This window comes from Meles meles, chromosome 20 (assembly GCF_922984935.1).
Source record: "Meles meles chromosome 20, mMelMel3.1 paternal haplotype, whole genome shotgun sequence".
Classification (NCBI taxonomy): domain Eukaryota; kingdom Metazoa; phylum Chordata; class Mammalia; order Carnivora; family Mustelidae; genus Meles; species Meles meles.
Genome location: NC_060085.1, coordinates 13,637,391 through 13,659,091, shown reverse-complemented (window position 1 = coordinate 13,659,091; position 21,701 = coordinate 13,637,391). Strand labels below are relative to the sequence as shown.

Below are 21,701 nucleotides of genomic sequence, written 5' to 3'. Positions count from 1 at the left end.
CTCCTCCCTGCAACAAGCCTCTGGGAAGGGTCCGGAATCAGGAATCGGCTGGGTAGCTGCAAAGGCCAAAGGTCAGACAGGGGTTTCCTGCCTACCCCTGGGAACTTCCTCCTTCCCAACCCAACTCCTGCCCCTGTGATGAACGCCATCCTAGAGGACCCCCTCCCCGCTGTCAACCACCCCCCACTCCATTACCCTGGTTGAGGGGGGGGGGTGAGTCCCCAAGCAGCACCCTTCACCCTGCTGTGCCCCACACAAGCAGTGTACAGTAATGGTGTTCTCGTCCAGCATCATTTCCATCTGCTGGGCCCTTTCCCCTTAGCTCCCTTTCCCCCTTAGCCCCCATTCCTCCCAGCCTTGACCTCATGGAGCTGGGGGCTGTGTCCCACTCTGTCTCCCTAAGACTAAGGGTCCCTTATGGCCAGGTCTGAGGCTGACACCTCATCCAGCATGGAGGGTTTTTCTGGTGCTCCTGGTTCTCAGGGGATAGGCAGAAGAGGGTGCACCCAAAATCCTTTGCTCTTTGGTCCCCAAAATCCCTTCACACCCACCTGGGTGTGACCCAACGTGCAGTTCAACCCCACCATCTAGCACTTCCCATTCACCATCTCACAGAGTCCCAAAATAACACTTCCAGCAGGAAATGATAGTAATAACAAACCGCAAACCCTCTCTTACGGGCCCCCTCCCTGGCCCTGTCCCGGGAACAGCACAGGGATACCCATCTCACGGAATGGGAAACTGAGAACAGACAGGAGAATCCTCTCTCTTGGGGCGCCTGGGTGGCTCAGTAGGTTAAAGCCTCTGCCTTCAGCTCAGGTCATGATCTCAGGGTCCTGGGATCAAGCCCCACATCGCACTCTCTGCTTAGTGGGGAGCCTGCTTCCTCCTCTCTCTCTGCCTGCCTCTCTGCCTACTTGTGATCTCTGTCTGTCAAATAAATAAAATCTTAAAAAAAAAAAAAAGAATCCCCTCCCTTGAGCTCAGCTGGGTCAAGCCCGCTAGGCCAGCTCCAAGTTCACGGCCGCCTACACTGCTCCCGGAGTACTTACGCAGCACCTGTGTGAGCAGGGCCGCGGGTGGCAGCTCAGAGAGCCTGGGCCATGGCCATCCACAGGTCAGCCCTCTGGGAAGCCCTGATGAGCACCTACTGTATGCCCAGCTCTGGGCCAAGCACTCCACCTGATTTAGCTCATTAGGCGGATGCACATCCGTAGCCAGTCCACCGAGAGGGAAGCCCGGCTCTGTGAACTCACAGCGAGAGACCCAGGGACGGTCCCTTCGCCTCCCTATGCCTCAGTTTCCTCCTCCACACCACAGGGGTCGATGACAGGAGACAGTATGCAGCCAGTGCTGAGAATAGGGAGGATAGTGCTTGGCACGGAGCAAGGGCAGGTGGGGAAACTGAGGCTCCGAGGGGCCAAAGAAGCCTCCCAACCCCGTCACCCAGCGGGTGCCCCACCCAGGGACTATCAGAAACCCAGCAGCGCCACAGCCCCTCCCTTCACAGCCAGGGTGGGAGTGTTGTGATAACCCACAGCCCCCATTTCCTCCTGGTCAGGAAGGAGCCAGGCAGAGGAAGTATTAAGAGGAGTAATATAAACACTCCCCCCGCTCCGTGGCAGGGGAGCGCAGGGGCAGCGGCCGCCACCCAGCACAGGCCAACCAGCGGAACAGCGCCGCGGGCCGGGGCAGAGATGGGCTTGGCAATGGACCACGGAGGAGCCTACTCGCGGGCAGGGGGCAGCCCGAGGGGCTGCTGGTACTACCTGCGCTACTTCTTCCTCTTTGTGTCACTCATCCAGTTTCTGATCATCCTGGGCCTCGTCCTCTTCATGGTCTACGGCAACGTGCACGTGAGCACGGAATCCAACCTACAGGCCACCGAGCGCCGGGCCGAGGGCCTGTACAACCAGGTCGTGGGGCTCACGGCCTCCCAGGCCAACCTGTCCAAGGAGCTCAACCTGACCTCCCGCGCCAAGGACACCATCATGCAGATGCTGCTGCACGCCCGCCGCGACCTGGACAGGATCAACGCCAGCTTCCGCCAGTGCCAGGCTGACCTGGTAAGGCCGCGGGCCAGACGCCTGCCCTGGGCGCTCTGGGCAGGTCCCCCTCCCCAGTCTGAGCTCTGGTCCCTTCGTTCGGGAGCCAGAGACAGTCATAGACTCTCTATGTCATGTGAGGAGCCCATGTGGATAGGCCATGCGTAGTTCGTTAGTACAAGTATGTCCCATTCGATATTGGGGATACACTTATCCTAAAAGAATGTAGTTACTATCTTTTTTTTTTAAGGTTTTATTTATTTATTTGATAGAGAGAGAGAGAGAGCACAAGCAGGAGGGAGAGAGAGAAGCAGACTTCCCTCTGAACAGGGAGCCCAATGCAGGGCTTGATCTCAGGACCCTGGGATCGTGACCTGAGCTGAAGGCAGAGGCTTAACCCGCTGAGCCACCCAGGCACCCCTGTATTCACTATCTATCTGCAACTTATTTTTTTAAAGATTTTATTTATTTATTTGACAGAGAGAGATCACAAGTAGGCAGAGAGGCAGGCAGAAAGGGGGGGGGAGCAGGCTCCCCGCTGAGCAGAGAGCCCGATGCGGGGCTCGATCCCAGGACCCCAAGTCCATGACCTGAGCCGAAGGCAGAGGCTTAACCCACTGAGCCACCCAGGCGCCCCTCTATCTGGAACTTAAGTTTCACTGGGCATCCTGGCTGTGGATTGGCAGCACCCCTGGGCCCATGACCTCATACACATAAAGCGTTCAGAATGTGCCCGCACATCCAGCAAGATTAAGAACCAGCTAAACAAAAACTCAGCACTTTCGGTGCTTACTGAGTAAGAAGTATGAACAGTTCCCATTTGCCTTACGCTGGGTGTCCGCTTTAGAAATATCTCATCATTGAGTCCCTTGAGGTAAGGAGAAGTTCCAAACCCTTTTGAGGAGGGGGAAGTGAAAGCCTGAGTTGGGGAAGGCAGCTTGGGGGGGGGGGCAGGGCAGAGACGGGCAGCCCCAGGGAAGGGTCCTGGTGGCACTCCTGGGCATCTAGAGGAGACTGCCACCTTTTTGCTCCCCCAGCTCATGCCCTATGCCCCTGGCAAGACAATCTCCCGCTTTCTCACACGTGTGCTTCCTCCGGGAGACCTTGGGCTGGGGCCACATTCCTTGGGCCTCAGCAGAATGGGGTGAGCTATGCGAGGGCCAGAGGGGGAAGACTGGATGGAGGCAGCCTCAGTTTCCCCCACAGGCTGGCTGAGGTGGAGGGTAGGGGGCCATGGAAGGAAGAAAAAGCCTCTGCTGGGGCCTCAGACCACTCAGCCCTCCCTACTGTCCAGGAAAGATGTGCTCAGACCCCTCACACCTGCCCAGAGAAAGTCTATGTCTCCCTATCTCAGATCCCAGGGCAAGGTGGGTCCCCCTCAGGTCCCCAGAATGAGTCAGGTCCCCCCTTGGCTCCCAGGACGGAGCTGTGTATCCCTGTGAACCAGCCTCCAGGCCAGGACGTGCCCCTCAGACTTCCCAGTTCCCCAGGAATTGGCCCATTTGTATCTTCCAGGAGACACACAGGGGTCTGGTCCAGGGGCTATCAGGAATTCTAGGATCATAAAGTTTTAGATACTCACACACATCCCAGGACCCTAAACTCTCCCCATCATAGAATTTTAGAAACCCAAGAATCTGCATCTTTACAAATACAGCATTTGAAAATCACAGTTTGTTTGTTTGTTTGTTGTTTTTTCTCCTTCGTGTTGACAAATTTCTCTGGGCTGGAACCTCTTGGGATTTTCTCCAAGGCCGCTGGGAGTTCTCTAGTTTCAGGGTGCATGCTCCCCACCCGGGGAGTACCCCCTACTCCTGCCCGCGCCATGGCAGCCCCAAGTGTCCAAAGGTAGCCGGTGAATCTTGGTCTTCCCCGGTCCTGGCCATGCTAAGAAAAGTGATTTTTCTTAAATTCTGTGCTGGGGCAACTGCACTTCTGGTCCCGAGATCCTGGAAGTGAAAAGAGAATTTAACTCAGTGATTTTTTTTTAAAGATTTTATTTATTTATTTGACAGAGAGACACAGTGAGAGAGGGAACACAAGCAGGGGGAGTGGGAGAGGGAGAAGCAGGCTTCCCACTGAGCAGGGAGCCTGATGTGGGGCTTGATCCCAGGACCCTAGGATCATGACCCAAGCCGAAGGCAGATGCTTAATGACTGAGCCACCCAGGCGCCTCTAACTCAGTGATATTTTTATTTAAAAAAATTTTTTTTTAGATTTTTATTTATTTATTTGACAAAGAGAGATCACAAGTAGGCAGAGAGGCAGGCAGAGAGAGAGAGGAAGAAGCAGGCTTCCTGCCGAGCAGAGAGCCCGATGTGGGACTCAATCCCAGGACTCTGAGATCATGACCTGAGCCAAAGGCAGAGGCTTAACCCACTGAGCCACCCAGGCGCCCCAAACTCAGTGATATTTTTAGGGTCTGGCCCACCCTGCCTGGGTCAAGCTGCTGGGACCCTCACCTGGCACTTGGGGTCCGGAAGTAGCACCCGGAGACCTCCTCTTTTCACTTCCTCCAACTGGAAGAAAGCCTCTTTCTCATTTCATTTTTGGATCCAACGCATGTTGTCAAAACCTCCAGATCTTCTTCTTCTGTGGCTTTTTGAAAGCAAAAGTCACTAGAACGTCCAGAGCTATTCCTCCCTTCCCCCTGAGCCCAGCGCATTAGCACACAACCAGCTTCCAAAGGAATAAGGACAAGGAATGCCAGAAAGACAAACCCTCCACATTCTTCACTGCTTTACCTGTTATATTTCTGCAGAGGGTTTTTGCTTTTGTTTTGAAGATATTAATTAATGAATGAATTAATTTGACAGAGAAAGAGAGAGAGCACAACCAGGGGGAGCGGCAGGCAGAGGGAAAAGCAGGTTCCCAGCTGAGCAAGGATCCTGATGTGGGACGCAATCCCAGGACCCTGGGATCATGACCTGAGCCTAAGGCAGACACTTAACTGACTGAGCCACCCAGAGGCCCACTGCAGAACAGAACAGGTTCTGTTCCAAAGCTTGGAAAGCACACCTTGTTGCATTGCAAGAGCTTCCTTAAAAAAACAGCTTTATTGAGGGACACCTGGGTGGCTCAATCAGTCAAGCCCAGGGAAGACACAAGGGCACCTGGGTGGCTGAGTTGTTACGCGTCTGCCTTTGGCTTGCTTCATGAACCCAGGGTCCTGGGATCAAGCCCCAAGTCGGGTTTCCTGCTCAGTGGAGAGTCTGCTTCTCTCTCTACCTCTGTTCCTCTCCCCACTCGTATTCTCTCTCTCATTCACTCTCTCTGTCAAATAAATAAATAAAATCTTTAAAGGAAAAACAGCTTTATGGAGATATAATTCATATGCTCTACAGCTCACCCAATTAAAAGGGTATAGTTCAATAATTTTGAGCACCTTCACAGAGTGATTCACAGTTGATTTTAGAACATTCCTTCACTCTGGAAAAGAAACCCCGTCCCCATGAGCAGTCACTCCCTAGCCTCCCCCTTCCCCAGCCTCTGGTAACCACTGTTTTCTGTCTTTATGAATTTGCCTGTTGTGGACGTTTCATATAAATGGAATCCTACAACAGGAGTCATACTAAATGACGTTTTTTGTTTTGTTGTGTTTTTTAACTTAATTTTTTATTTATATTAACATATAATGTATTATTAGCCCCAGGGGTACAGGTCTGTGAATCACCAGGTTTACACACTTCACAGCACTCACCATAGCACATACCGTCCCCAATGTCCATAACCCCACCACCCTCTTCCTACCCCCTCCTTCCAACAACCCTCAGTTTGTTTTGTGAGATTAAGAGTCTCTTAGAGTTTGTCCCCCTCCTGATCCCATCTTGTTTCTAAATGACATTTTGAAGGTTTGCCCACATTGTAGCATGTGTCAGGGGTTTGTTCCTTTTTATGGCTGAGTAATATTCCATTCTGTGGATAGACCTCATTTTGTTCATTCATCCGTTGATGGACCGTTGATTGTTTCTACCCCTCAGTGATTGCTATAAACGTGCATATGAAAGTTTTTGTGTGGACCCGTGCTTCAATTTCTCTCAGGTCGCCACCCAAGAGTGGAATTGCTAGGTCACATAAGAATTCTATGCGTGACATTTTGAGGAACTGCCAGACTGCTCTCCAAAGTGGCTGCCCATTTTACATTCCAACCAGTACCATCTGGGATTTCTCATTTCTCTTCATCCCCACCAACGCTTGTTACTCTCTGCTCTTGTTTCCTCCCTTCATTTATAACCATCCTAATGGTCAGAAGGCAGTATCTCCTGATGGTTTTTGTTTGCATTTCCCTGATGTGTAGTGATGATGAATACTTTTTGATGTGCTTGTCAACAGCGTGTGTATCTTCTTTGAAGAAATGTTTCAGATGCAAAAAAAAAAAAAGAAATGTTTCAGATGCTTTGACCTTTTTCCAATTAAGTTATCTCTTTTTTAAAAAGATTTTATTTACTTATTCATTTGACAGAAAGAGAGAGAGAGAGAGAAAGCATGCACAAGCAGGGGGAGTGGGAGAGGGAGAAGCAGGCTCCCCGCTGAGCAGGGAGCCCCATGCAGGGCTTGATCCCAGGACCCTGGAATCATGACCTGAGCCGAGGGCAGATGTTTAACCAACTGAGCCACCCAGGTGCCCCAAGTTATCTCTTTATATTGATCAATAAGAATTTACTTTTATGGGGCGCCTGGGTGGCTCAGTGGATTAAGCCGCTGCCTTCGGCTCAGGTCATGATCTCAGGGTCCTGGGATCGAGCCCCGCATCGGGCTCTCTGCTCAGCAGGGAGCTTGCTTCCCTCCCTCTCTCTCTCTCTCTCTCTCTGCCTGCCTCTCTGCCTACTTGTGATCTCTCTCTCTGTCAAATAAATAAATAAAATCTTTAAAAAAAAAAGAATTTACTTTTATATATTCTGGATACTAGTCCTATCATCAAATACATTCTTTGCAAATATTTTCTCCCATCTATGGGTTGTCTTTTCCCTGTAATTTCCCTGTAATTTCTGAGTAAATTTTTCGTATATGGTGTGAGGTAGGGGTCCAAATTCATTCCTTAACATGTGGCAGTCTAGCTATGCCAGCACCATTTGTTGAAAAGACTCTTTATGGGGCGCCTGGGTGGCTCAGTGGGTTAAGCCGCTGCCTTCGGCTCAGGTCATGATCTCAGGGTCCTGGGATCGAGTCCCGCATCGGGCTCTCTGCTCAGCAGGGAGCCTGCTTCCCTCCCTCTCTCTCTCTCTCTCTCTCTGCCTGCCTCTCTATCTACTTGCGATCTCTGTCTGTCAAATAAATAAATAAAATCTTTAAAAAAAAAAAAAAAGAAAAGACTCTTTATTTCCCCCATGGAATGATTTTGCAACCTCTGTTAATTTTCTAGGGCTGCCTTATTAACAAAGTACCACAAATTGGGTGGCTGAAACAATGGAAATTTATTTTTGCACATAAATGAGGTCAAGATGTGAATTCCTTTGGAGGGTTAGGAGGGAAGAATTGGTTCTAGGAGTGGCACTCCCTGCCTTACAGATGGCCACCTTCTCACTGTGTCTTTGTGTCATCTTCCCTCTGTGGATTTCTGGGTGTCCAAATGTCCTCCTATAAGGACACCGGTCATATTGGATGAGGGCCCACCCTAATGACCTATGTTAACTTATTCACATCGTTAAAGATGCTATCTCCAAATACAGTCATATTCTGAGGTACCAGGGGTTGGTGCTTCCATTTATGAATGGGGAGACACAATTCAGTTCCTAACAGCATCCTTGTCAAAAAGAAGTTGACCAGGGACGCCTGGGTAGCTCAGTTGGTAATGCATCTGCCTTCAGTTCAGGTCATGATCCCAGGGTCTTGGGATCAAGCCCCGCATCTGTTTCCCTGCTCAACAGAGAGCCGCTTCTCCCTCTCCCTCTGTCCTTCCCCCTGTTTGGGCTCTCTCTCTCTGTCAAATAAATAAATAAAATCTTTAAAAATTAAAAAAAATAAAGTATTATTAATATATAGTATTGACTATAACAACTTTTAAAGATCCAACCAGCGTCCCCTATATAGGAGTCATGCCCTTGTAAACTGGGCCAACCCAGGCCAACCGGGTGGGATCTGGGGCCCCAGCCCAGAGGGTCTGGGCAAACCAGGAGCAAGGGGGACCCACGGGTGCTGGACGGTGAGCTCTGTCTTATATCCCATTCCGTTAGATGACCTATGTGAGCAACCAGCCATACATGGCGGCCATCATCTTGAGCGAGAAGCAATGCCAAGAGCAACTTAAGGAGACTAACAAGAGCTGCGATGGTGAGTGGTCTGGTCTGGGTAGTAGGGCGCCAGTGTGCCAAGTCTCCTGGCAACCCCCAACCTTTCAGAGATGTCTTGTCATGTCCCTGTAGCTTTGCTCCTCATGCTGAACCATAAGGCCAAGACGCTGGAGGTAGAGTTGGCCAAGGAGAAGGAAGTATGCACCAAAGACAAGCAGGGTCTGGCGATGAGCAAGGGAGTGGTGGAGGAGAAGCTGGCTGAGTGTGGCAAGATCCAGAAGCAGCAGCAGCAGGAGCGACAGCTGGCCGAGGACCGCCTGCAGAAGGTGCAGGCCCTCTGCCTCCCGCTGGACAAGGACAAGTTTGAGATCGAGCTGCGTAACCTCTGGAGGGACTCCATTATCCCCCGCACCCTGGACTCGATGGGCTATAACCTGTACCATCCCCTCGGCTCGGAAATAGCCTCCGCCCGGAGAAGCTGCGACCACATGCCCGCCCTCATGAGCACCAAGGTGGAGGAGCTGGCCCGGAGCCTGCGGGCCGGCATAGAGCGCGTGGCCCGCGAGAACTCGGACATCCAGCGCCAGAAGCTGGAGGTCGAGGAGGCCCTGCGGGCCAGTCAGGAGGCCAAGGAGAAGGTGCAGAAGGAGGCCCAGGCCCGGGAGGCCAAGCTCCAGGCCGAATGCGCCCGGCAGACACAGCTCGCCCTGGAGGAGAAGGCAGCACTGCGGAAGGAGCGGGACAACCTGGCCAAGGAGCTGGAGGAGAAGAAACGGGAGGCAGAGCAGCTCAAAATGCAGCTGGCCGTCAGCAACTCCGCCCTGGACACCTGCATCAAGGCCAAGGTGGGCTAGAGGGCCCCGGACTCAGGTTGCACTGGGGTCAGGTCTGGGGGCCGTGTTGGTGGCGATGTCTCAGGGCGTTGAGGTGAGCTTCCCAGTCTAGGTCTGGTCACTTACCGCACTTGAGAGCGTCACTGACACAGGATTGGGGTGGAGTTTGGAAGAACATGGAGAAAGGATTAAGGATTGGGATTGAGTTTAGGGTGCCTAGTGGGCCTCCAGATTGGTTCTGAGTAAGGACGGGGCATTCACGGAGGGTTGGTGTTGGGTTGGGGATGTGTCTGAGTTGACAGATCAGGGGCCATGGAGTGGGGGTTGGCAGTGAGGCTGAAGAGTAAGGCTGGTCTAGAGGAAGGCGTGAGGTGGATCAGGGCTTGTGTTTAGGTGAAGGTGAGTTCTTAGGGACCACCGTGTTCAGGGTTGGTTTGAGTTAACTCAGGGTGACCCTGAGTTAGGGTAGGGAGACCTGGGGAGGGGGGAGGGTCAGGGCTGGGTGTAGAGTAGAAACTGCACAGGGGCTAATCTTGGAGTGGGGCTGGGTCCAGTGTTGGGTGGATGGATTCAGTTGGGGTCATGAATTGGGGTCGAGTTGGAACTAAGATTGTAGGGGAGACCGAGGCAGGCCCCAGCAAGCTCTCTGGGAGGCTTCCAAGGAAAGCCAGCTTCCAGAGTTCCCAGTCCCTTAAGGGCAGGTGGGTGCACGTAATTGTGCATGCGTTAATACGGGTGTCTGTCTCCCGGGTCTGTTTCCCCACCCTGGAAGGAACTCTGACCCAGGCATCCGAGGGCATAAAGGAGCAGGAGCCTTCATGGGACTCTGGTTCAGGGATCCTGACTTCTGCCAACCTCCCTCCATCTTCCTTCCCACAGTCGCAGCCGATGCCTATGCCAAGACCTGTGGCCCCTGCCCCCAACCGCCAGCCCATCGGTGAGTGACAGAAAGCAGGGCCAGGAAGGCGATCGATCGGGGATGGTCCTTTCTGCTTCTTCTCCCATCTCAGCCCCGCTATTGGGGCTGCTGCGCCACCCCTAGCCCAGGGTTGGGGCGGTTGGTTGGACCTGACCCCTCCCTCTCGCCGCAGACCCAGCTGTGCTGGAGGAGTTCAAGAGAAGGATCCTAGAATCCCAGAGGCCCGCAGGCAACGCTGTAGCCCCACCCAGGTAAGGCACGGAGCAGACTGAGACGGTTCAGTCTCAGGGCTTCCAAGGAGGCTGGGAAGGCGACTAGGGGTGGAGGGAGGCTCATCTCGCACTAGGTGCTTCCTTGATGGAGTGCTGGCTGTCTACCAGGCCCCATGCTGGGTCCTGGGGACACAGTCATGACTAAGACCCATGCAGACCCATTCACGGAACTCCCTCATTAAGGGGTGAAAGAAACAGTGAAGGAGCCGTGAAAAGAGAAACCGAGAGCCTATAGTTATGAGCCGGCTGACTGTGAGTTCGGCACAGTCGGAAGCACTTTGCCAGCTTAACTCGCTGAACCCTCACAACCCTAATCAGGGAGCGAGCCGCTGTTATCGCCTCCCGCTTTCCAGGCGAGGAAAATGAGGCACAGAGAAGGTGTGCGCCGTGGCCCGGGTAACACAGCCGGGGAGTGGCAGAGCTGGGGACTCGAACCCAGGCTCTTGGACTCCCGGCCTGGCAAGAGAGGGCTTCAGTGAGGAGGAGGCCTTTGAGCTGGAGGCCGGCGCCGAGCGGGTCTGGGAAAGGGCAGAAGGTACAGCGCTCTGGACGACGAGAAGAGCCAGGGTAAAGGCTCAGAGGCCAGGCTGGGGGATGGGGGGGTGGCTGGAGCTAAGGAAGGGAGGAGGGAGAGCAGCAGCAGCGCGGAGACCCCTCTGAGCCTTTCTTTCCGCTACAAAAACGGAGGTCTCTGAAACCAAGGGCATGGAAACTCTTTGCTTACTGTGAAGTGCTGTCCACTGACGCGTAAAGCCAGGGGCTGGGGTTTGCAGTGGGGCGCATCAAGGCACCTGTGCACACACTCAGGTCAGGGCTCCGTGTCTGTACCCTGCCCCCCCCGCCCCCCTCCCAGAGTACACCCTGTGCATCACAGGGAAGGTGACTCAGGCCACCGGCTCGAGAACATCCTGTTCTTCCCTCCCAGGTGGTGGCTACGGTCCCCGCGCAGGACCATATCGCTGGGCAAGGAGTCTGGGATGGGCACTGCCATTCACAGTTTAGGACCCAGGGCTCTGGGCGACACTGGGAATTTTAAGTCAAATTCCGCCGACCCCAAGCCTGTGCCTCTCCCATGGCTCTGCCAGCAAGGCTGTGGACAGCCTGGTCTATCTCAGCCTGGGGACAAATTGACTTCCAGAGGGTTGTCTTCAAATCCCGGGGAGGGGCGGTCCTCCACATCCAGCTCCATTTCCTCTATGGCTCCTCTTACATACGCCCTCTGACGGGGAGCTCACCTCCTCACAGCACTTGTCCCTTCCGTTCTGGATGGCTCTGTCTGGGAGAAATCCCTCCGCCTCAGGCAGCCCGCAGGGAGGGAAGCAGGAGGGTGGAGAGAAGACCCTGCTCCAAGCAGTTTTCCTCTCTCCATCTTGGCCCAAAGCCAACATGGCAAGGAAGGAGGTTCTATTATTATCCCCACTTTTCAGAGGAGGGAACTGAGGCCCCAGGGAAGTGACCAGCCTGGGGTCATGCGTCAGTGAGTCAGGGCCAGAGCCAGGCTCCCAGCCCAGACCAGTCCCAGGCGGAGAAAGGGGAAGCTCTTGACATTGTTTACCCCCAAAGACGTCCCTCCACAGAGAAAACAATGAGTACTTAAAGCAGGGCCACTCCTGTTTCTCTCTGCCAGGTCTCAGGAAGGGGCTCTGACCCTCTGTGCTCCAGCCTTGATTCAGTTTCCCCCTGAGAAAGCGGCCATCAGCTCTGGCTTGGAGTCCCAGCGAGGCCAACTCCTGGATGGGCTATAGCCTAGGCAAACCACAGGCTGCAGAATCACCACATCGGAATTTTACATGCCTCCGGTCAGGGGCCAGGGCTGAGGTCCAGCCCCAATCACTCAGCAACCCCCACACCCTCTGATCAGGAGACGGCCTTCCTTTTCCACTCTTACTCCTTCTGGACCTTGACACAGTCTCTGAGCTGCTAACACGCTCCCACTTGCAGCTGTCGCCGCGATCTCAAAGCCAGGACCAGGGCCAACCCAGAACCCTCCCATCAGCTGGACCAGAACACAAAGTCTTGGTTTTCCCGTGGACCCTTTTAAGTCATTTTTTCTTTTCTTTTCCTTTTTTTTAAGATTTTATTTATTTATTTGACAGATAGAGATCACAAGTAGGCAGAGAGGCAGGCAGAGAGAGAGGAGGAAGCAGGCTCCCTGCTGAGCGGAGAGCCCGATGTGGGGCTCAATCCCAGGATCCTGGGATCATGACCTGAGCTGAAGGCAGAGGCTTTAACCCACTGAGCCACCCAGGTGCCCCTAAGTCATTTTTTCTTGATGGCAAGTGCACTAGATTTCCTTTTTCCCTGACAAGACCGTGTCCTGTGGATATCCATTTCTTTAAGTTAAACACACACAATTAACGTAAAGACAAATAAGGAAATACTGGTTTCGGGGCCTGGGGGCTGGATAAGGCAAAAGTTGTGAGGCAGTTTTGGAATATAGGTGAGGTTCTTCGGTGGAGTGAGGTCCGGAGCCGCCAGCCAAGAAAGAATTCTTTTTTTTTTTTTTTAAAGATTTATTTATTTGACAGAAGAGATCCCAAGTAGGCAGAGAGGCAGGCAGAGGGAGAGGGGAAGCAGGCAGCCCCGCCAGGCAGAGAGGCCGATGCGGGGCTTGATCCGGGGACCCCGGGATCCCGGGACCATAACCCGAGCCAAAGGTAGATGGACCCACTGATCCATCCGGGCACCCCAAAGAAAGAATTCTTGAGATGTCTTTGGTGCAAAATGGTGGTTTTATTAAAACAGGGGGACAGGGGTGCCTGGGTAGCTCAATGGGTTAAAGCCTCTGCCTTCAGCTCAGGTCATAATCCCAGGGTCCTGGGATCGAGCCCTGCATCCGAGCTCTCTGCTCAGCAGGGAGCCTGCTTCCCCCTCTCTCTGCCTGCCTCTCTGCCTAGTTGTAATCTCTATCAAATAAATTAAATAAATAAATAAATAATTTAAAAATTAAAAAAAAAAAAAACAGGGAGACAGGATCCCCGAGCAGAAATAGCGGCTGTACCAGGATGGAGAGGGGTGGCTGGTCATATACTTGACAGCTGGGGGAGGTCAGGAAAAGGGAGGTTTCAGGAGGATTTTCATGTGCTAGAGAGGACCCCAGGATCCCGGAGGCCTGGCCATTATCACGCCAAGGTTGACTTTCCCTGTGGCAAAGCATTCACATTTAGAGAGCTGGGCAGCTTTCTGGAAGAAGGTCCCACAGGCTCCACCCAGGAGCTGGGGGGCAGGGGCGGTGGCAGGGTGTCCCGCTGGTACTTTGTCCTCAGCCAGCCTTCTCTCAACAGCTGCAGTGGGGAAGTTTGCAGATGGGGAGTCCGGCCCTGACTCTGAGCCGGGCACACAGCGAGTGTCACTCAAGCTCATTGCCACCACGATTGTGATTTGGTTCCTTTATTCATCCCATTTGTGTCTGGAGCAGCTGCTGGGTGCTGAGGACAGCAGGAGGAATGGGCAGAGGTCTAGTGGGGCTCCTGGTCTAGTGGGGCAGACGGAGGGTAGACCAGATGCCTGAGCTCTTGTTGTAGGGCCCCTTGCCGGTGGGCGAAGCAGAAAAGGGATGAGGCAGTGTGAGGAGGATAGAATTTTCCACAGGCGTCCAGGCAGGCTTCTCTGTCCTGCATGAGGGTGACACGGGGCTGGGGCAGAGAACTAGAGGGAGGGGTTGTGGGGCTGGGGTGTCCCTGGAAGGGCGTACCAGGTGGAGAGCACAGCCCAAGCCAAGGCCCTGAGACAGGGCCTGCCTTGTGAGGAGGCAGTGTGGCTTGGGCAGAGCGATCCAGGGGGTGAGTAGGAAGTGGGGGTTCCCGGGGGGGTGCGGGTCACACAGGGCCTGTGGCTACGGTGACCACTTTGGGAGCTTTGGGACAGCAGTGAGCAGGGAAGGACATGAAGGACTCAGGGCACCCTCTAGTCGCTGTTGGGGGGTGAAGGCCACAGCCAAAGACTAGGCCGAGGGCAACTGTGCTGGTCCAGGCAGATGATGATGGGGCCTTAGGAGCCTGGTCTCTGAGAACCGGCCAGGGACCACTCTCCCTTGTCTGGCGGGCAGGAGTGGGTGCAGGATGGATATACGACAGGGCAGGAGCCGGGTGAGTCCTGGTCTGGAGGCTGGAGCCGGCAACGGGGGACCAGAGCCAGGCAAGGGGGGGCCAGAGCCAGCCAAGGAACGTGAGGCCGCTCGGCCCCAGGGAAGAGCCGGGGAAGGAAGGGAGGGGGCCGGCGGAAGCAGCGCTTGGCTGAGGCCCCCTCCTCCCCACCAGGAAACAGCGTCTGAGCCAACCCCTGACCCCTCACGGGAACCTTTGCGAGGCCAAGGAGGGGGAAGGGCATTCCAGACGGCCCGCTGGCTCCTGCAGAGACTGGGGGGAGGCGGGAAGCCAAGCGAGGCCTCCCGAAGTCCTGGAGGACTCTGGCAGGACTTGAGTCTCTGATGAGGAGGACTGGTAGCGACAGAGCCGGTGGAGCCTTGCACGCCTGGTAGAATGGATCTGGCTTGTCTGAAGGGCACTGGGGAGCCAGGGAGAGTGTGTGAGGAGAGACAGACTCCTTGGAAAAACCCTCCTGGAAATGAGTGAGGGGCTAGCCCTGGGCGGGGGGGGGGGGGTGTGGGGGGGTGGCTAGTTCTGTGGAGACAAAGGAGGGAAACTGAGGCCCTGTCTGAGAGGTGGGGGTGGGGGTATGGACAGGGGCTTTGGGGCAAGCTCCCAGGATCCCCAGGGCTTGGGGAAGCAAAGGTAAAAGTTGGACAGGCTGCAGCCAAGGTCTGGAACATAGCAGGTGGCCACTCTGACCACTGTCTCTTCATCTGTGTACCGAGGAGGCCCACATCTCAGTCCCACCCTCACAGGGAGGTTCAACAAGTAGGAGTCTAAGGGGAAGGCTGCCCCCAAAAGAGCCAAAGAGTCCTCGGTGGCAACAAGGGGCGTGGGGTGGGAGGAAGCAGGCCCAGGCAAGTTTTGTCCTTTCGTCTGTCTGACTGACCATTACCATCTCCTTCCTGCCCTAGTGGCTGAGGAGGCTCCAGGCCCTGAGGACCGAGGTGTGGCCCCGACCGGCCAGTCTGCCGACACGGTGTGGACAAGACGCCCATGGCGCGGACCAGCAGCCAGGGCCATGGCCACGGCCGGCCAAACTCCCACACACTCGCCAAAGTGGGTGCCCTTGGCCTGCACCCCACACTCGTCCTTCCCCGCATCCCACCACCCCCTCTGATGCTCTCTCACAGGCCCACACCTGCACCATGCAATCCCTCATCCACAGACACCGCAGTGATGTCCCCTGTGGACGCAGTGACGTCCCACAGACATAGCCGTGACGTCACACACGGATGAGGCGATGGCATTTCACAAAAACATGGCGGTGATGCTACACTGCGCCGGGAACATGTCGTCCACAGATACCGAGCACCGACATCACGCACACACACGGACACACCCTCTGCCCAGCCCTTGCCCGACGTCACAGTCCTCCTGCACGCAGGGGCCGGGGCGCTCACAGCATCCCACCCATCCGCCCAACCCATGCCCCCGCCACAACCGCCCTCCAATCTTCTGATCTTCCGACTCCTCATCTCCATCTGGGGCCTAGGGAAGTGGAAACGGGAAGACATTAGCCTCCATCGCCCATCCCCCCCGGCCCCCAGGAGAGTCTCCAGGCTCCCCAGCCAGACCGCACCCAAACCAGGGCAAATGTCACCCACTGACCCCAGCATAGCCGGTGAGGGCGGCAGCCCCTGGCCCTCTCCCCCACACCCAGCCCTGCCTGTGGCCTGTATTAATGTTAGTGGCACTGAATAAATACTGAATCCTTTCAAAGACTCCAGAGTGGTGATTTCTTTTTTTTTTTTTTTTAAGTTTTTTTTTTTTTAATTTGACAGACAGATCACAAGTAGGCAGAGAGGGAAGCAGAGAGAGAGACGGGGGAAACGGGCTCCATGCTGAGCAGAGAGCGCGATGTGGGGCTCGATCCCAGGACCCTGGGATCATGACCTGAGCTGAAGGCAGAGGCTTTAACCCACTGAGCCACCCAGGCGCCCCAAGAGTGGTGATTTCTGCTTTGAAAAGACAGGTCCTCGCAGTGCGGGAGAGAGGACCTTAAAAGCTAAGACCCTTCCCCCTACCCCCAGCATGCCCCTGGGGCCAGAAGAGCCTGCAGCCTGGACAGAGCCCTCAGAGACACCAGCTTCCCTCAAAGCTCTGAAACCACTTTTTATTTTTTTATTTTTATTTATTTTTTTAAAAGATTTTATTTATTTATTTGACAGAGAGACAGATCACAAGTAGGCAGAGAGGCAGACGGGGGGGGGGGGGGGGAGCAGGTTCCCTGCTGAGCAGAGAGCGTGATGCAGGGCTCCATCCCAGGACCCTGGGATCATGACCTGAGCTGAAGGCAGAGGCTTTAACCCACTGAGCCACCCAGGCACCCCTGAAACCACTTTTTAAATAACTGCTATTTGGGGCACCTGGATGGCTCCTTCTGTTAAGAGGTTACCTTCGGCCCAGGTCGTGATCCCAGGGTCCTGGGATCAAGTCCCACATCGGGCTCCTTACTCAGTGGGGAGCCTGCTTCTCCCTCTGCCTCTGTTGCTCCCCCTGCTTGTGCTCTCTCTCGGACAAATAAATAAAATCTTAAAAAAAAAAAAAAAAGCAGTTTCTTAGAAAACAGGTTGTCCATCTGTGGCTTTCATCTTCCTAAGGTTTGCGACGATTTCCCCCCAGCACTTGCTGAGGCAAGACAGCCTGTCATGGACTAGAGGAACACCTCCTCTCCAGAACGGCTCCAGGAACAGTGTCACTAAAGGCTCGGGGCACTTGTTTTGTCTTCTTTTGTTTTGTGGTGAGATGAGATGTCAGAAAGGGCACCAGGGTCCAGCTGGGAACTGCTTCAACATACTGATCACTAAATTTGTGGGGAAAAACAGGAAAAAGTGCATTAGAGGAATACAGGAAAATCCCATTAAACCCATTAGACCAGGAAAAAGAAAAAAGTTTAAAAAGCCATAATACCTACTGCTGGTGAAGATGTAGAGAAAGGGCATTTTCCTACAGGACTGGTAAAAACACAAATCTCATCGTAACCCTTCTGGAAATTAGTTTGGTGATATTTCATTAAAGTAAATGTGCACAAATCCTTCAACTCAGCAACCCCATTTCTGGGATTTTATTCCTGAGAAGTAAGAACTCCAAGAAATAAAGCAAATGCCCATCAGTAGAAAAGTGGCCTAAAAATTATTATCTAGAATTTTAGCTTGTCATTTGCTGTCTCCACCCCAAACCCCTCACCTTCCCCACTGCCCCAGCCTTGATTCCCTTCCAGCCCATCCCCCGGGACCCTAGACAGGCAGGGGATGACTCACAAGGATCCAGGGCTGGCAACGCCACGCTTAAAGCAGGCTAGTCAGGAGGGACAAAGGAGCGATATTTCCTGGATACGGAAACTCGGGTGAGAGACGCCTGCTGCAGGAAACACTCGGCTGGGGCCCCGCCAAGCCAGGGCAAGGGGGTCAGCCAGGCCAGGCCGCCCAGACGGACCAGTCTGCAGGCCCCAAGGAAGCAAGGACATCCCTGACCCTCAGCCTACTGGCTGGGCAACTGGAGATTTGGAAAGCAGGATGACACCAGTGCGTCCCAGCAACCACAGGATGTCTGAGTTTTGGGTTCAGGAGACAAACCTCTCTGAATCCAAATCTTGACTCAGTTGGTTTCAGCCTCCATTTTCTCATCCGAGAAATAATCGTTCTACACTTTCTGGACTCGTGGGCATGGGTGTGACTTTTGGTTGGTCTCTTCCTTTCAGAGTGTCCCAGGATATCATCCCTCCAGCTGCCCCCCATGACCAGCCCTGCTGGCCCAGGAAGACCTTTCCATCATAGGATCTGACCATGTCCCTCTCTGGTTCACACACCCGCTGTGGCTCCCCATTACCCTGGAAACAAAGTCCAGTTCCTCAGCTCTCTTGTGTCCGCCTGCTGCCACCCCCCCCCCACCCTGCTGCCCCACCTCCAGTGCAGCTCTTGCCTCCAGCTGTCTTGGACCTTTAAATCTCTGGCTAAAAACTATCTCTTAATTTGTGCTCTCAGACTAGAATGCCTTTTTCTTCTTCCTCCAAGGCCCGACCCCAGAGATCCCTCCTCCAGGCAGCCCTCTTGATTGCCCCAGATATTGTCCTTGCTCCTGCAGGGGGCATCCCCATCTCCACCCCTGACCACGTATCTCTGACTCCCCCAGATTGGTGGCTCCCCTGGGGGCAAGCAGGGACTGAGTACCTGTCCAGGGGGCAATTGACAGACCACCTCCCTGACCTTGTGGCCCAGCCACCGGGTGAGGTCTGACTCTTTAGGGATTTCCTGTGACCTCTATAAATAATCCCCATGGCTGCTTCCCACAAACCACCTCACCCTTCTTGGAAAAAAGGGAACTTAGCCAAGGACCTCAGTCCAGCTGTGGGCCAAGGCCCAGGGGAGGCGGATGGGGCCCAGGCATCCTACCCCAAGAGCGTCTCTCTCCCCACCCAGACGCTCCTCACCCCTCCCCAAAGCCCTCTGAACCCTCCTGATGTGGAGAACAACTGGACAGCCAGCCCCACTAAACCTATGGAATTGCGTCTCTCCTCTGGGCCTGTTTGTATTCCCGAGAAATAGATATAATAACAATGTTCATGGGCTCAGCTCACCGAGTGACCCTTTCCCTCCAGGAGCCCTCCATGCTGCATCAGCCCCAGCTGCTGAACAAGCAGTGATTTATCGGTAGTGATTTATTGCAATGAGGTCCTTGAAGACGCAGGCTCAGGAGCCCCCCTTTGGTTCGGGGGGGGGTGGTATTCTAGATGCCTCCTGAACATTCTCTTCATACCTTTTGTTGGCTCTGGATACCTCCTAGCCTCTGCTCACAGGTGCCCTAAAACCTGAGAGCTTGTATCTTTGATCATTGGAGGTAGGACTCTTTTTCTGGGAGGGATTCTGACCCTATTTAAGATTGTTTCTGGGGGTGCCTGAGTGGCTCAGTCCGTTAAGCATCTGCCTTCGGTTTGGGTCATGATCTTGCGGTCTTGGGATCAAGACCCGCATAGGCTCCCTGCTTGGCAGAAGGCCTGTTTCTCTTTTTCCCTGTTGCTTCCCCTGCCTGTGTTCGCTCTCTCTCTCTCTCTCTCTCTCTCTCTCTCTCTCTCTCTCTCTCTCGGCCAAATAAATAAAATCTTAAAAAAAAAAAAAAAGACTTTCTGCCTGTGGCAAGGGACGTTAACCATTCACCAACTGCCAGGTGGGTGTGGAAGCCTGGATCCCAGGGTCCATAGAGGGCGGAGCTTTCATGGGAGCTGCCGGGACCTTCTTTTGTTAGAGGAGGGCGCCCTCTGCTGGTTCATCACCAACATATCAGGCGCCCGTGAGTCTCAGAATCCAAGGCGTCAACACTAATTCAAAAGGACACATGCACTCCTGTGTTCACAGCAGTATGATCTACAATACCCAAATCATGAAAGCACCCCAAGTGTCCGCCAACAGATGAATGAAGAAGATGAAGAAGATATACACAGTGGAATATTATTCGACCGCGAAAAAGAATGAAACCTTGCCATTTGCAATGACATGGATGGAGCTAGAGTGTATAAGGCTAAGCGAAATAAGTCAGAGAAAGACCAGTACCGCATGATTTCAGTCATATGTGGAATTTAAGAAACGAAACAAATGAGCAAAGGAAAAAAGAAAGAGAGAAATCAAGAAATGGGCTTTTTCTTTCTTCTTCTTTTTTTTTTTTTTTTTTTTTAGATTTTGTCAGAGAGAGAGAAAGAGAGCACAAGCAGGGGGAGCGGAAGGCAGAGGGAGAAGCAGACTCCCTGCTGAGCAAGGAGCCCGACGCAGGATTCAATCCCAGGACCCCGGGATCATGACCTGAGCCGAAGGTAGCTGCTTAACCAACTGAGGCACCCAGGCGTCCCCAAGAAACAGACTTAACTATAGAGAACAAAGGGCTGGTTACAGGAGGGGAGGTGGGTGGGGGGATGGGTGAAATACGTGATGGGGATTAAGGGGTGCACTTGTCATGATGAGCGCTGAGTAATGTATGGAAATGTTGAATCACTATATTGTACACCTGAAACTAACATAATGTTGTATGTTAAACTATACTGGAATTAACATAAAAAACTGAATGAAAGAAAGCATCCAAAAAAAAAAAGAATCAAAGTCCTATTAATCAAGATCTTCCCTCTCGGGCGCCTGAGTGGCTCAGTGGGTTAAGCCGCTGCCTTCGGCTCAGGTCATGGTCTCAGGGTCCTGGGATCGGGTCCCGCATCAGGCTCTCTGCTCAGCGGCAAGCCTGCTTCCCTCTCTCTCTCTCTGCCTGCCTCTCTGTCTGCTTATGATCTCTCTCTGTCGAATAAATAAATAAAATCTTAAAAAAAAAAAAAAAAAGATCTTCCCTCTCTTCCTCCACCCATCTCCCTCTTCTCTTCCCCACCCTCACTGCTTCACCCCTACATATTCGATATTCCTTGAATACATCATGATGTTCCCACCTCAGGACCTTTGCACATGCAGTGCCCTCTGCCTGGGACACTTTCACCAACCTCCTCCATCTGGCTTCCTTCTCACCATTTGGCTCTCAGTACCAACATCACCTCTGCAAGGCAACCTGCCCTCACATCCCTGAGAGGTCTCCTCTTCATCATAAGCTCACACAACAGCCATTCGACCTCACCATCAGGTCCTAGGTCTCTAAAGGGGGCAGGGGCAGCACCTGTGACTATTGGTCCCCTCTGAGTCCCCAGCATCCTGCACTTGGCCTGTTGCACAGAAGGCCTATGGCAAACTCAGAATGGAAGGCTGAACAAACCCATGTGCAAATCCCAAAGCTGGGGTCGTCCAGCAACTAACTAATTCTCTGAGCCCTAGTTTCCTCATCTGTAAAACTGTAACAAGATACTTACTGCATTGTGCTCTTATGAAAACTCAATAAAACGATGTGTGTGATTCTAGCACATAGCAGGTGCTTGGTAGGTATGACAGAATGACTGCGTAAGCTTGGAGGCCACAGGGGCCCAGGATCTTCCAAGTCTCAAACATAAGAGGCAAAACCTCAAGATTAGTACCAAAAAAGGGAACGGCAACTTACAGAACAATAAAGACACACTTTATGGACAAAATACAAGACAAAACATATTTTACAGGTGTGTTCACAAACAAGCAAAGAGCAAAGAGAATTCTGGACCAACACAAACTGCGACCCCAAGAGATGGGGGAAGGGAGATTTCCATGTTTAAGCATTTCTGAATCACCTGAATTTTTTTTTCAAGATTTTATTTATTTATTTGACAGACAGAGATCACAAGTAGGCAGAGAGGCAGGCAGAGAGAGAGGAGGAGGCCAGAGAGCCTAATGCGGGGCTTGATTCCAGGACTCAGAGGCT

General features: G+C 53.4%; 1 protein-coding gene across 1 annotated transcript; it reads left to right on the top strand.

The window, feature by feature from the left end:
- Window positions 1-1,615: 1,615 nt before the first annotated feature.
- LOC123933176 (plasmalemma vesicle associated protein) lies at window positions 1,616-16,114 on the top strand. The gene is made up of 6 exons (XM_045992186.1): window positions 1,616-2,066; window positions 8,219-8,315; window positions 8,408-9,120; window positions 9,988-10,045; window positions 10,200-10,278; window positions 15,305-16,114. Exons 1-6 carry the CDS (start codon window positions 1,698-1,700, stop codon window positions 15,309-15,311), a joined length of 1,323 nt encoding a protein of 440 aa, XP_045848142.1. The 5' UTR covers window positions 1,616-1,697; the 3' UTR covers window positions 15,312-16,114.
- Window positions 16,115-21,701: the final 5,587 nt, after the last annotated feature.

Bases quoted from the DNA above. Each gene is read 5' to 3' on its own strand.
- LOC123933176 (XM_045992186.1), top strand. From the start codon at position 1,698: ATGGGCTTGGCAATGGACCACGGAGGAGCCTACTCGCGGGCAGGGGGC. The intron at 2,067-8,218 runs GTAAGGCCGCGG...CCATTCCGTTAG, and splicing joins GCCAGTGCCAGGCTGACCTG to ATGACCTATGTGAGCAACCA. The intron at 8,316-8,407 runs GTGAGTGGTCTG...ATGTCCCTGTAG, and splicing joins GACTAACAAGAGCTGCGATG to CTTTGCTCCTCATGCTGAAC.